At 37.8% G+C, this 12,675-nt stretch overlaps 1 protein-coding gene across 7 annotated transcripts in view; it reads left to right on the top strand.

Moving 5' to 3' along the window:
- Nucleotides 1-12,675, top strand: part of NAV3 (neuron navigator 3) — a 468,550-nt gene that overhangs the window by 327,041 nt on the left and 128,834 nt on the right. For 5 of the 7 annotated variants that reach the window (XM_064701983.1, XM_064701980.1, XM_064701982.1 and 2 more), the window contains 3 exons: nucleotides 1,839-1,907; nucleotides 4,570-4,709; nucleotides 11,626-12,664. In XM_064701983.1, coding sequence (XP_064558053.1) covers nucleotides 1,839-1,907; nucleotides 4,570-4,709; nucleotides 11,626-12,664 — 1,248 coding nt within the window. The remainder of the gene's footprint in view (nucleotides 1-1,838; nucleotides 1,908-4,569; nucleotides 4,710-11,625; nucleotides 12,665-12,675) is intronic. The other 2 variants (XM_064701981.1, XM_064701984.1) reach the window with 2 other exon arrangements.

The following is a 12,675-nucleotide window of genomic DNA, read 5'->3' on the forward strand; positions in this document are numbered from 1 at the left end:
CAATTATTTCTAGATTCCTTCACTTTAAGTACGTTGGAAAAAAAAACACGAGAGAAAGATCTCATCAAAGGATGGACTATTATGCCAGGCACAAATGTAGCAAATTCAGTAAAACAACGTATGTCACATTTGCATCATAAGTCCAGACATTATTAAGAAATAGCCAAAGTGAAATATAATTCAGTGTACTAAAAACTAGATTGATAAAAATATATTAAGTGTGATTATTATGGAATTATTTTGATATTATTATAAGTAATATATTACATTATTATAAGTGATATTATAATATCCACAGAAGCTATGGTCATATAAAAAAAGCAATTTTTCAGTGTTGCTCTGAAGATATATGTTAGAAAATTGAATGATGCTTTTACATATTGAATGATTCCTTTCTGCCCTGAAGTATTCTTATTACTTTTATATTCAAATGCAAATACATATATTACATCATATGTAAACGTGCCATTTTTAATTGGCAGGAACAGAGGGAGCTCAAACCCTTTGTTGGGGTTTAACTTAGTAAAGTAGCAATAATCTTGCATCTCATTGCAGTCTCACATTGTCCCTTGGTTTGTGCCTTCTCACCCCTTTTCAGCACTGCAGTGCTAAGGAAGGGAAGATCTTTCTTGTCAGACAGCTTCTCCCATCTGGTTTACACTCAGGTCTGGCTCTTCAGTGGCCTGGCAGAAATTGCTTAACACTCTTCTGGTAGACTCAACACCACCAGGTGCTTCTTAAAAGTTCTGCTAGTCTATAAAGCTGGGACTAGAGCACTGTGGTTTCTCCTGCTACTCAGAAGAATTGCTGGAAGATGCAGAACTCTGAGAAACAAATGAAATCTGTGACTATCAGAGTTTCTGTTTCCTCAGTTGTCCATGACTTCCCTAACAATTCAAGGAATTTGATGATGTGTTAGCACCTGGCTTAGGCACCTCTCTACAGCCTTAGACTGTGTGGATGCCGAAGGACGCACCTGTCCATGAAAACTGAAATTACCTGACAGAAATCTGTACCTTGGCCACACATTTGACATATCCCCTATGCAAATGTCTAAAAGATTAGAGGAAATAATTTGCTATCTAATTATGCCAGGTTGTTGGGTGTCAAAAGGAACATAGAGCTTTTAGCCCTTTAGCATAGAATGTTTTCTGTTGCAGAAATGCTACTTGGATGCCTTAACAGACAAAGGTGCCTTTCCCTATGAATTCCACAGTGAGTCTAAGCACATGTCTGGACTTCCTTAATACAGCCTCTGCATCATTGCCTGGGTCATTGCATACATGACCTGTGCTGCAGCAGTAATAAAATTTGTGACAGGGTGCTTCCTCCATATAGCTCTACTGTCAGGAAGGTGACTTTGCTTTAGTGGGATTTTTTCTGAGTCCACATTGAATTTGGTAGAGCAAATGTGTTCTTAAGAGCCCTTCTGAGAATCCAGTCAGGTGGCTGGAGAGACCAGTAGAGGTGTACTTGTGCTTAGTCCATTTCATGGGGGAAAAAAAAAGCAGCACAATGTTTTGAAGTTTACATTCTATGTGAATTGAGCTATACTTCAGGAATTCAGTCACTGTGGAAATTTGCTCACTTTTTCTATTGATAAGATAATTTCTAGCAAGTGAGACACTTTATAACAATATCCATTATTTCATAACCTGTTCATTGCATCTCATAAAAATCTGCATGTTTACATTGTTTCATATTGTTGCCAGTTAATTTGCATTTTTTATCCATGTTCGATTTGCATTCATTAACTCATCATTTGCTGGTAAGTGTGTTCTTTCTATACATATTCAAAGAAATTCTTTAATTCAATTTCTCTGTTTCTTCTCATACAGTCTCACAGCCAGATATGCAACTCAGTCTAATCACAGTGGAATTGCAACCAGTCAAAAAAAGGCTTCTAGGTCAGTTAAATATCTCTAATTTATTGCTTGTTAGTGATACTCAAGCAAGTATATGCCCATTGATATTTTATCCTTTGGACTTAAGCAGACACTTAACAATGCGCAATTTTTGTTATGTGAGCAAGCTTTGGAATGATGAGCTTTGCCACAGAAAAGCCTTGTATTCATTGGCTTTTGGCCAATTGGCTGATTTCTACTATATATTAGCAATATTTCTGGTTGTTATGTATCCTGCATCTTTGTATTCTGCATGTAAAATATTGGATGTGAGGGATTAGTTGGTGATTTTAGTGCTCTGTGCTTTCTGGCTCAATTCCTTACTTTAGTCATGAGTGCAAAGAAGTTTGGGAGTCCACCCCAGTTCCCACTAGATGTTTTGCATACATAGCTAACCCACCTGAAAGTCTGAGTTCACAGAGTCAAGTTTACACAGAAGCAAAATAGAGCAGAAAAAAAGAATGACTTCCAAGACTTCTGCTCCATCAAGAATAGCCTGCTCACAGTCCCCATGAATGAGAGGCTTTGTTTTGGCAGTGAATTTGACAGAGCTGTGTGTAGGAACTGATTTGCTTCAGATTTTGTCAGTACTTTTAGTCTGTCATTTCCATGAGCACTAAAATCTACAAGCCAGATTATAGAAGAAAGAAGCTGAGGTCTAAAGCTTACTTTTTTTTTCTAGCTTTTTTTTTTGTGGGGGGATAATTATTGTGTTCATTAATTATACCTTTGCATTACAGTTCATTGGTGAGACCAATGAACTCTAAGTTGAATAATCTCCAATAAAGATTGCGTTTTGCGGTATGGAACACTAACACAATGTGTGTTGCTGGTGATAAGTTGAAATGAGCTCTACCACGGTCCAGTCGCTTTGCACCTGCATTTATAGGTCTTCGTTTTCCTTATTGCTGATGCTCCTGTCTTGTCCACATTCAACTTGTCAAAGTTAACAGTCTTACTGTCTAATACTTTAAATCTGTGGCAGTGTTTCCGAAGCCTGTTCAGAGGTATGTGACTTGTCCCTTATTTGTTATACTCTTCTTTGCATTTCCTTAGCTGCTTAACATGATTCTGCAAGAGCAATTTAAAACCTGAATTCAATTAAGAAAGTCAGCAGATGAGGTAAACTGGAAATTGGGTAGGGAAAATGACCTCATGCATAATGTGCTTATTGTGGCAAGTTCTTGAATTCTGGACTACAGAATATATGCAGAACTATTTTGTATTTTAACAGAACAGATGAGTTTCTAGTGTTGCGCATGCCTTTTCATTGCTTTTGTCATTACCTCTGACAAATGGTCTCAGAGCTCTTACTGCCTGTCAAATTAGGGTAATGAGAAGGAGCAAATGGATTTTTAAGTTTGTTTTAGTGCATTCCTCAGGGAGCAGAAGATCAGTTGAATTCACGGGTCACGGCAAAGGTTAGCACGCGCACCACTGCAGAGCGGAGACAGTCTGCTCTGGGCTCGGCACAGAGACTAGCAGGGCAGGCTGGCAGCCAGAACGAGCCATGAAAATAACCAATGGATTTGTTCTCTGAGGTTTAAACTGGTAAAGAGACTATGGAGTTGTTTACAAATGTTTGCAAATGAAAATTAAGTTATTTGAACATTTCTGGATGCTAGTGTATTAAACAAACAAAAAAAGCTTTGAAAAAATTAAATGTTTTGTAATTTTTTGTAATGTGAGTTTTTTTCCTTCCTTCTAATGCTACTCTTATATAATAATAATAAACTAACAGAATTTGATAATTTTGGTAGAATTTGCACTGCTATTATTAAAATCATTCCAATAAGCAAGAAGCAGAAGAGAGATGCTGTTCTATGGCAAAATCCTATGACTGATTTGAGCAATTAATTTTATGTAAGAAATGTGTATGCCTACAAAGGTGTTTCAGAAAGTTTGTAGTAGGCACGTATTAAGGAATCTTACAGCACAAATCAAATTTAAAAAGATGCAGGCTTACACATGCCGGAAACAACAAAAATCTACATTTTTTTTCCCCCAGTATAGCCACAGAGTAAGGTTCAGATGGTGGCAGCAAATACTAAGAAATGAACTGTATAGTCTACATTATATACTTGATCTAAAAGGTATAAATGCATCTGTATCATCTAGATAAAATACATATTTACAATATTTTTCATTTAAAATAGTAAGGAGGAAGTATTTTAGTCAATAGCCTTCTGAAAAATAACTGAAGAAGATAACTAAAAAGTCAGATTTTATGCTAAACACAACTGTGAAAAATTTAATGAGATACAACATATTTCTTGACTATGTATTGCTGGGCTTTTTAATCTATTTATTTAATATTTGCTCTCCAAAAGTGACATATTAGTAAAGGTTGATACTGCACTTTCATATTTCTTAGGGTGAATCTGTTTTAGCAATGTTAATGGCAAATGCAAAGCATCTTCTTACATGTCTTGTGACTCTAGAAAGCATCTTTTTCCCTTTTGTGTGCATAAGGATAAGTTTAAATTTTCATTTGTGGAGTCTGACTAATTTGAATCCTCCTGTTTGTTGTTGCTTCCTGAATTCCTCGGGTTTAGTTGGTTTGAAATTGTGATCTGATATTTGCACACTGTCTCTGCTATATGTTGCATTACATAAAATTAACAGATTTCTCACTGGTTCCTCACTGATTTTGTCACCATTCCAGGCTTCCAGGACCCTCAAGGGTGCCAGCTGCAGGCAGCAGTACCAAAGTCCAGGGAGCTTCCAATTTAAATCGGAGAAGTCAGAGCTTTAACAGCATTGACAAAAACAAGCCTCCACAATATGCAAATGGAAATGAAAAAGGTAAGGGATTAAAGTTACGAAGTTTACTCTCCATAACACACAAGAAGATAAAAAAGAACCTTCCACAAGGGTCAAAGAAGAGAATGTAGTATTTAGACTTGGTAAGGAATACCTATGGGAATTGGGGCCTGAATTAGGACTTGTGCTTCTGTTGGGATTTAAGTTCAGATACAAAAACTTTCCAGGTGTTACAATTGATGAAAATATCACAGGTTGACTTTTACTAAGTAAAAGTTAATCTGTATTGGATGCCTGTAATTTTATTCCATATCAAAGTCTTCTCTTACCCGAAGGAGTACTGCCATCATTTACAGGGGACTTGGCATCTTAGCCTCTAATGGAGAAGAATCAGAACATTATATTTGCATCAGAATATTACATGTATCTATTCTTTCAGAACCTGACCTAGTGTGTGTATAATACTGACTAAAGGATTGCAAGTGAAATGAAATTTTGCAGGGATTTGGAGCAGCCATTGCGACAATGAGCTGAGTACCCTGAGTCTTTCTGTTTCTCTCACCGTTTTCCTGGAAAATGTGCCTCTTCAGGCTTTATCTCAAAAAGAACAGTGTAGAAATGCAGCTTTCTGAGTTGTGTAACTAATCCATCCCCTTCCTCCCCTTCTTTTTCCCTTTGTGTAATGAACAGCATTTTATTCATATCTCTGGGTTAGAACCGAGTTGAATATGATACAATATACATAGTACCCGTTTGCATCCTTGGGGTCTGTGGGAGGAACAAGTATGCAATGAATGTTCTTCATCCAAGAAACAGGCAGCTATCCAGATTTTTTTTACAAAACTCTGATGACCATGCTTTGCCCCTAGCTGTATCTGAAGATATAAAACCATCCTTTCAATAGTTATTCCTTTATTTTTACTATCAGGATAGAATGTTTCACGTAGTTCTGTTGTGGGTTTAATTTTATCAAGGAGTTGTTTGTGTCAAGACATCCAGTCTAAAACTAGAAAAAGATCAGTGTGAAAACTGAGCACACACTGTATAATTCACAAATACGATAGTGAAGTTATGAAGCAGGAGATGTGGCTACTTGAGTGAAGGTATGTACAGCAGTTTAGGTTTTTGAATTGCTTCATAATGTTGACATGTTTGCTACTGAAATATGTGAGAATTAAAAGATTCAAGGTGAGACATGAATGTACATAATAATATTCTTAACTCATTACTTGGAAACTGTAACTGAAACTTTTGACTGCTAAGACTTGTATTGCATTGTACATGTACGTGACTTTTTGCATGATGTATTTCTTTACTTCCCCATTTTTTACAGCAGAGAAAAAGAACCTCAATGAGGTTTTTACTGAAGTCACCACTTGCAGGAGGATAAGGAGTGGCTTTTTTTGTAAAGTCAATCAATTAATTTTACAGAAAATAGAAAAAGTAATGCTGCCTATCTACAGACTACTGTATTTGATATGTTTCCATGTGGTTTTTTTTTCTTCTATCAAAACAGCAGAATAGATGAATAAAAATTAATTTTACATAATAATCAACGATAAATACAATTTTGTTTTAGGGTATAAAGCATAAGTTCATTAGAGAAAATGACTGCTGTGAATGCAAGGGTAGCAAACTGAAATTCTTTCATAATATTTTGAAAGAACAGAAGAACTTGTATTTGAGTATGCTGTGCTCTACTTTTACTAAATAGAAAAACAACCATATCATGCTATGTTTTAAACTTAGTTACTATAGTGACTAATTTTTGAATATTACGATGAGATTACCAGGTACTTTTTTGATATTTTTAAAAGTATTTTAGGATGTTCTGTAACTTGAGATTTTTGAAGAATTTGTTTAGAAACAGACTTCAACCTTTATAATAATAATAATATAAGATAATATAAAACCCATCTTTTTAAAGAATAGTGCTACCATACAATAAGAAACTGCTTGTTTCCCTACAGTGCGTCAAAAATAGACCTTATATTTAATTTTTACTTCTGATTCAGATGCTTGGAGCAAGATCACTTTACCAGCTTTTTTTGAATACATGCACAGTCCATATACCCTAATTTCTAAAACAGGTGACTTGTGCTAATTAAATAGCTGTTAGATATTGGGACCATCAAACCTGTTCAAGGACAGACCACTGTTGTTCTGTTCCCCACTGTACACCTTCCTCTATGTGCAATAAAGAGACCTCAGAAAATACATACAGCATAAGATTTTCTTTTTAATCCAGTTATAGGTAGTACTTGTAATCCATTCCTGCATAACACGGTCCCTCATTCACAGTGGGGAATGGATGTGCAGTCACAGAGTTAAAGGAGACCTGAAGGTGTTCCAAAAGAAGTGATATAATGCTAAATACTCTTATTTAGTATTCCATTATTTAGTCTCTCATGGATATGATCTCCTTTGAACGCTGCTTTGGGAGTAGTTCACTCAGTAAGAAACCTGGCTCCCCTGAGCAAATGCAGGTTTGCTCTTTATGAAGCAGAGCAGCATTCACCAACAGACCCGACCCGTTGTGTGGCAAACAAGCCATTAGCTGAAACTTGTTTGTAGAGCTTTAGTGCAATGCCTTTTTTTTTTTTTTTTTTTTTTTTTGCTTTTTTTTGTTGAGGGACTCTGCGAATATGCATGCTTTTCAGACATGTCAGATTTATCTGCTTCTGATTTAATAAAATAAAGATAAAAATGAGGAAAATTAAACTCTTTTGATGAAATAATTACTCAGATTACTAATAAGATAAAAAACAGTACATTTTGAGTACAGCAAAGAAATAATGTTCTAATTCACACATTTTTAAAACAAATCTTTATCCCTTAGATCTTAGAAACAGTGTATTGGAACACTGATGAAGGTCTCTATGTCACGGAGTTGTATATCCAGCTTCTCAGTACAATTTAGTGATATAAGATAGTGTTTCTGTTTTCTCCAAACTCAGTTTTAACAGTATGTGGTTGTTTTGCCCATATGAACTCTGAGAAACTCTGTCCTGGACCTCTGTGGTGTGATGATGCTGATGCTAATTGTTCATCTCTGGCCAGTATGTACAACTATAGCTAGTTTGTGTATGTTTCTTCTGGTGCCCCTATTTTTCCAGTTATTCCTGGTGGTGTTCTCCTCATGTGCTGATAAGGGGTAGCTACTTTCTCATGGACAGCTACAAAGGGAGAGTTGAACAAGCTGAATTCTTTTAATCTCACTAGATAGACCTCCCATTCCTTCATTTTTATAGCAACCCTTTGCAACTCACATTTTCTACTAACCTTTTTTATTTTGACGGGCTAAAAGTGGATAATTTGGACACCTGCCTGCAACAGAATATTTAGATTATCGTGAGTAATTTTGCTGCAGTCGAGGAGCTGTTGTTAAGAGGTTGTCTTCTCCAGCAGCATAGAACACAGTTAAGGTCACAGATGAGAAGACAAAGGAGATTGGTTATGTACTGGGCCCAAGTGCAACTCTTCATATGTCCTTTATTTTTTCAACAGCCTATGAAAAGTGGATTTGAAAATGTCCATTCAGTCATCATGGTCTTGCTGTGTTATGATAGAGGTTTCTCTTTTTGCATTAAATATCTGAGGGTGTTGTGTTTCTGCTGTGGTTTTACAGTGGAGGTTGAGCTCTGAAGCACTGAGTTCTCAAGCAGAATGCAAAACTGTTTTCATTGGAATCTGACTATGCATCTCAGAAATAAGGGGTTAAGCCCAAAACCGAAGACAGACTTCTTGTAAAATTTAGTATATAGAAATAACAAGTCCTTTTCAAAGGCTGGTTTCACTCTGTCTCAAAATCACCACAAGGTGGGGACAGGTTTCATGTAATGAGCAGCTAAAGCCAAGCCCAACTGAACACACAGAAAGCAGTTAATTGTGTGCAGCTTCAAGTAATGCATTTCTGCTGGAGGTGGGGGTGGAATAGATCTTTTAATTCCACTTCTTTAAACATACAGACAGGTTGTCAATATTTCTTGAGGGCATGCAGTTCACATTCCTTGCAGAAATATTAAGGTTGCCCTTTAATTTGAAGATTATTGACATGCTAAAATTCTCTGAAATTTTTTGTTGCTGTTTATGATTTGTGACATAGAGATCAAATAAATACCAGTCCAGGAACCTGTATTTTTTTGTTATATATGTAGCAGAACAAGCTGCTGTCAAAACAGTAAATACTCTTCTTTTTGCATTTTTCCCTCAATGAGTTCAATATTATACAGCTGGAAATATGGCAAGGCAGGCATTCTTTTTAATGAACACTTTTTTTTTTTTGGTAGTAAAACTAATAGGCTGAAGCCATAAATATGTAACATAACTAATACAACAGAACATAGTGGCATCACACTTTTCACAGATTGTTACATGTATTCTGCATTAGCTTTGCATATTCTTATGGTGAATTGTTCTTCTGCAAAACTATTGGTAGAGCTTAAGACTCCAATCCTCCTGTGTATTTAGGGCTAGCTTAGTGCAAGGCAAGATGTAGGCAAGTGCACACCCACTTTTGAGCTATCAGCCCTGTGCCTGACTCCTGGTATAAATTAAATTTTAAAAAAAGAAAGCCTGAAGGCTGCAGTAATTTCCAACAGCCGTGGTTGGCCCCAGGCTCTCTTACAGCATCTGAGGCTCACTAGATGAGAGCAGGGGTCCAGCCATAATTCCTGCCGTGGTCTCAAGGGATCAGCTACAGCAGCTGCCCACCAAAAGTGCTCCATGGTGCAAGCTGGAGCCTGGGAAACTGGCTGTAAGTAAGCCTGTCACAAAAAATACTCTGAAGCAAGCTTTACCTGTAAAAGTTTCCTTGTTTAGAACAGGACTTGGCAAAGCTGCATGAAATCTTTTGTGAAGGTGGAATGAGCTCATCTACAGAATCACAGAATGTGCCAGGTTGGAAGGGACCACAGTGGGTCATCTGGTCCAACCCCCCTGCTCAAGCAGGGTCATCTCACAACACATTGAACATGCGTTCATCCACATGTTTTTAATATCTCAAGTGATGGAGACTTCATAATCTCTCTGTGCAATCTGTTGCAGTTCTCAGTCACTCACACAGTAAAGGAGTTCTTCCCCATATTCGGGTGGAACTTCATGTGCATCAGGGTCTTCCTGTTGTCTCTTACCCGATTGTGGGCACCACTGGGAAAAGCCTGACTTCACAACCTCCTCTAGATACTTGTATACATTGGTGAGTTCCCCTCTCAATCATCTTTTCTGGAGGCTGAATTGGCCCAACTCTCCCAGCCTAAACTTGAAGGAGAGGTGTTACAGTCCCTTCATCATCTTTGTCACCCATGTAGCACTGTGGCATTTGCATACCAAGCTGAGATGCACACAAAAAACCATCTGGGCAGATGGAATTATATAGCATCTATTAAGGTGGAGGTGGTTTGCTTAGTGGAACTAGTTACTAATAGAGTTAAGCAAGTGAAAATTTTATTTGTTATCATATTACTTTATTCAGACTATTTTTAAATCTTTTTCAACTAGAATTTCTTAATGCTATTCAGAGCAGTAAATTTTGCTATGTTTTCATTCTCTTTGTTAGAGGAAAAACAGCTTAACTTTCAGTATTCTCAAAATCCTGCCTTTCCTGAATATATTAGTAGACTTCAGACTTCCAGATGGGTAGTTGAATCTTTACTTGAGGTTTAGGGCTGAGACTGCAAAAATGAAAGCGATTCATAACTTCATACTCTGTGCTGAAGTTCTAATACTGTCCTCAGCATTCTCATCTATGATATTATTCAGACAGGGGGGGCCCCAATGTATAAAATACTATGTGTATATGCAAAGCATCAAGCACTCTTTTTGTCATTGCTATCAAAACTATATTTGAATTGTATGTTTCCTGGGTTTTTTGGAGTACAGAATTCAATATACTATAGACCAGCTTGCATCTAATTCCCCAGCAGTCCCAATACTGAATGGCACAGCAAGATGCATCCACCAAAAGAATATATGTCAGCTGCTGAAAGAGCTGTGTACCACATGATTTGATTGCTATTACCGCTTCATTTCTCTGGTATTTCAGGGTGATGGTGTTTATATACTCAGAAATGTCTTGGGAATACTGGAGAGCTTAACCCTTTCATGCATTGCTCTGTTTCAGTTAATAAGGCTAGATGACAAAAATCACAGCTATTAATTGGCATAGTTTGATTATTGCAGAAGGGGCCTTGTTCTCATTTATTCCAAAGATCCACTGAAGTTCATGGATGATGCAAATGTAGTGAATGTGCCAGAGCCAAACCAACTATCATTGCTGTACCCATGCAGATGATGTATCACTGTAACTTGCAAGTACTCACACTAGTGAAATTGTTGATAAAATTTTTTCCTACCTTTGAAAGTGTACTGGGATAAGTTCCTGAAGTGAGCTGCTAAATATTGTTAACGGTACCTAAAACTAAAAAATGTATTGCCACCAGCCTTTTTTGCTTTTATGACTATTGATTTTATGCATTTAATTTCAGTAGTACTAAGTCCTTCTCCTGCTGCCCAAAACCTTAGCTTTCTAGCACATATTTTCCTTTCACTAAACATCAGACCCCTCTTTGTCCAGTTCTGGTTTTCTGACATAATTGTAGCATTCTTTTTTTTTTTTTTTTTTTCTTCAGTGTTTTGTTATGAACAAGTGATTAGAAAAATAAAATATTAAAAGATTAAAAAATAAAATCTTAAGTTGGAAGGCTTGATTGGCATATAGAAATTGTTGTAATGAAGGTGTTTCTGAAGCTTTCTTGGACTTGTAGAAGTATCAAACACCATGATAATGGAGGTAAGAAAGGCATATTCTGTTGGCATCCTTCATGTTTCATGCACATATAAATTATGGTTATTTTAGATCACATATAAATGTATTTTAAATGCCAGGGAATATGACATCACCCTCAAGCATGAGATGGGAGAGTAACTATACCACTGTGGCTTTTTTCTGTTTTTTAAGCAGATTCACCAAAAGGCCCTCACCCCTCTTCAGGCATGAATGGAAATGTGCAGCATCCCACCAGCACCGGGCAGCAGCAGGTCTCTGCCATACCCTCTCCAAGTGCCAGCAAGCCTTGGCGCAGCAAATCCATGAATGTCAAACACAGCGCGACCTCTACTATGCTGTCTGTGAAGCAGCCCAGTCCCACAACCTCCCCTACTCCTACTCCTACTTCAGACAGGTTCAAGCCACCCCCTTCTGAAGGTGTGAAGCCCCCTTCATCTGGACAAAAATCTATGCTGGAAAAATTCAAGCTGGTTAATGCTAGGACTGCTCTGAGACCTCCTTTGTCACTGAGCTCAGGCCCCGGTGACAGTGGGAGAGAGGATGACAACTTTTCAGAGTGTGGTGACATGGATGTCTTAAGTGGTGGGGTGAACAGCGGCGGCTCCACAAGTAGCAGTCCCAAAGTATCACCCAAGTTAACCCCTCCAAAAGCTGGCAGCAAAAATCTCAGCAATAAAAAGTCTTTGCTACAGCCAAAGGACAAAGAGGAAAAGAACAGGGACAAAAACAAAGTTTGCACTGAGAAAGCAGTCAAGGAAGAGAAGGATCAGGTCATTGAATCATCTACAAAGAAGAGCTCAAAAATTGCAAGCTTAATCCCAAAGGGAAGCAAGACTACAGCAGCCAAGAAAGAAAGTTTAATATCATCTTCTAGTGGGATCCCAAAACCTGGATCAAAGGTGCCAACAGCAAAGCAGAGCACTTCCTCCGCATGCACAGGGAGTAAGGAGGTTGAAAAACTGAGGACTACAAAAGGAAACCAGTCCCAGTCAACACCAAAATCTCAGCTTAGTGAGAAGGCTTCTCCTTCCTCTGGTCTTGCTTCTTCTGAAGGGAAAGAACCAAGTGCTGCTCTCACTCCAGGATCCTCCGTTGGCGCCACGATGGCTGCAGGCAGTGGCCAAGGCACAGGAAATGGTGTAGTCCAGCTTCCTCAGCAACAGCAATACAGCCACCCCAACACTGCCACGGTAGCTCCTTTCATTTATAGGTAAGATCATG

This window comes from Zonotrichia leucophrys, chromosome 1A (genome assembly GCF_028769735.1).
Source record: "Zonotrichia leucophrys gambelii isolate GWCS_2022_RI chromosome 1A, RI_Zleu_2.0, whole genome shotgun sequence".
Lineage (NCBI taxonomy): Eukaryota > Metazoa > Chordata > Aves > Passeriformes > Passerellidae > Zonotrichia > Zonotrichia leucophrys.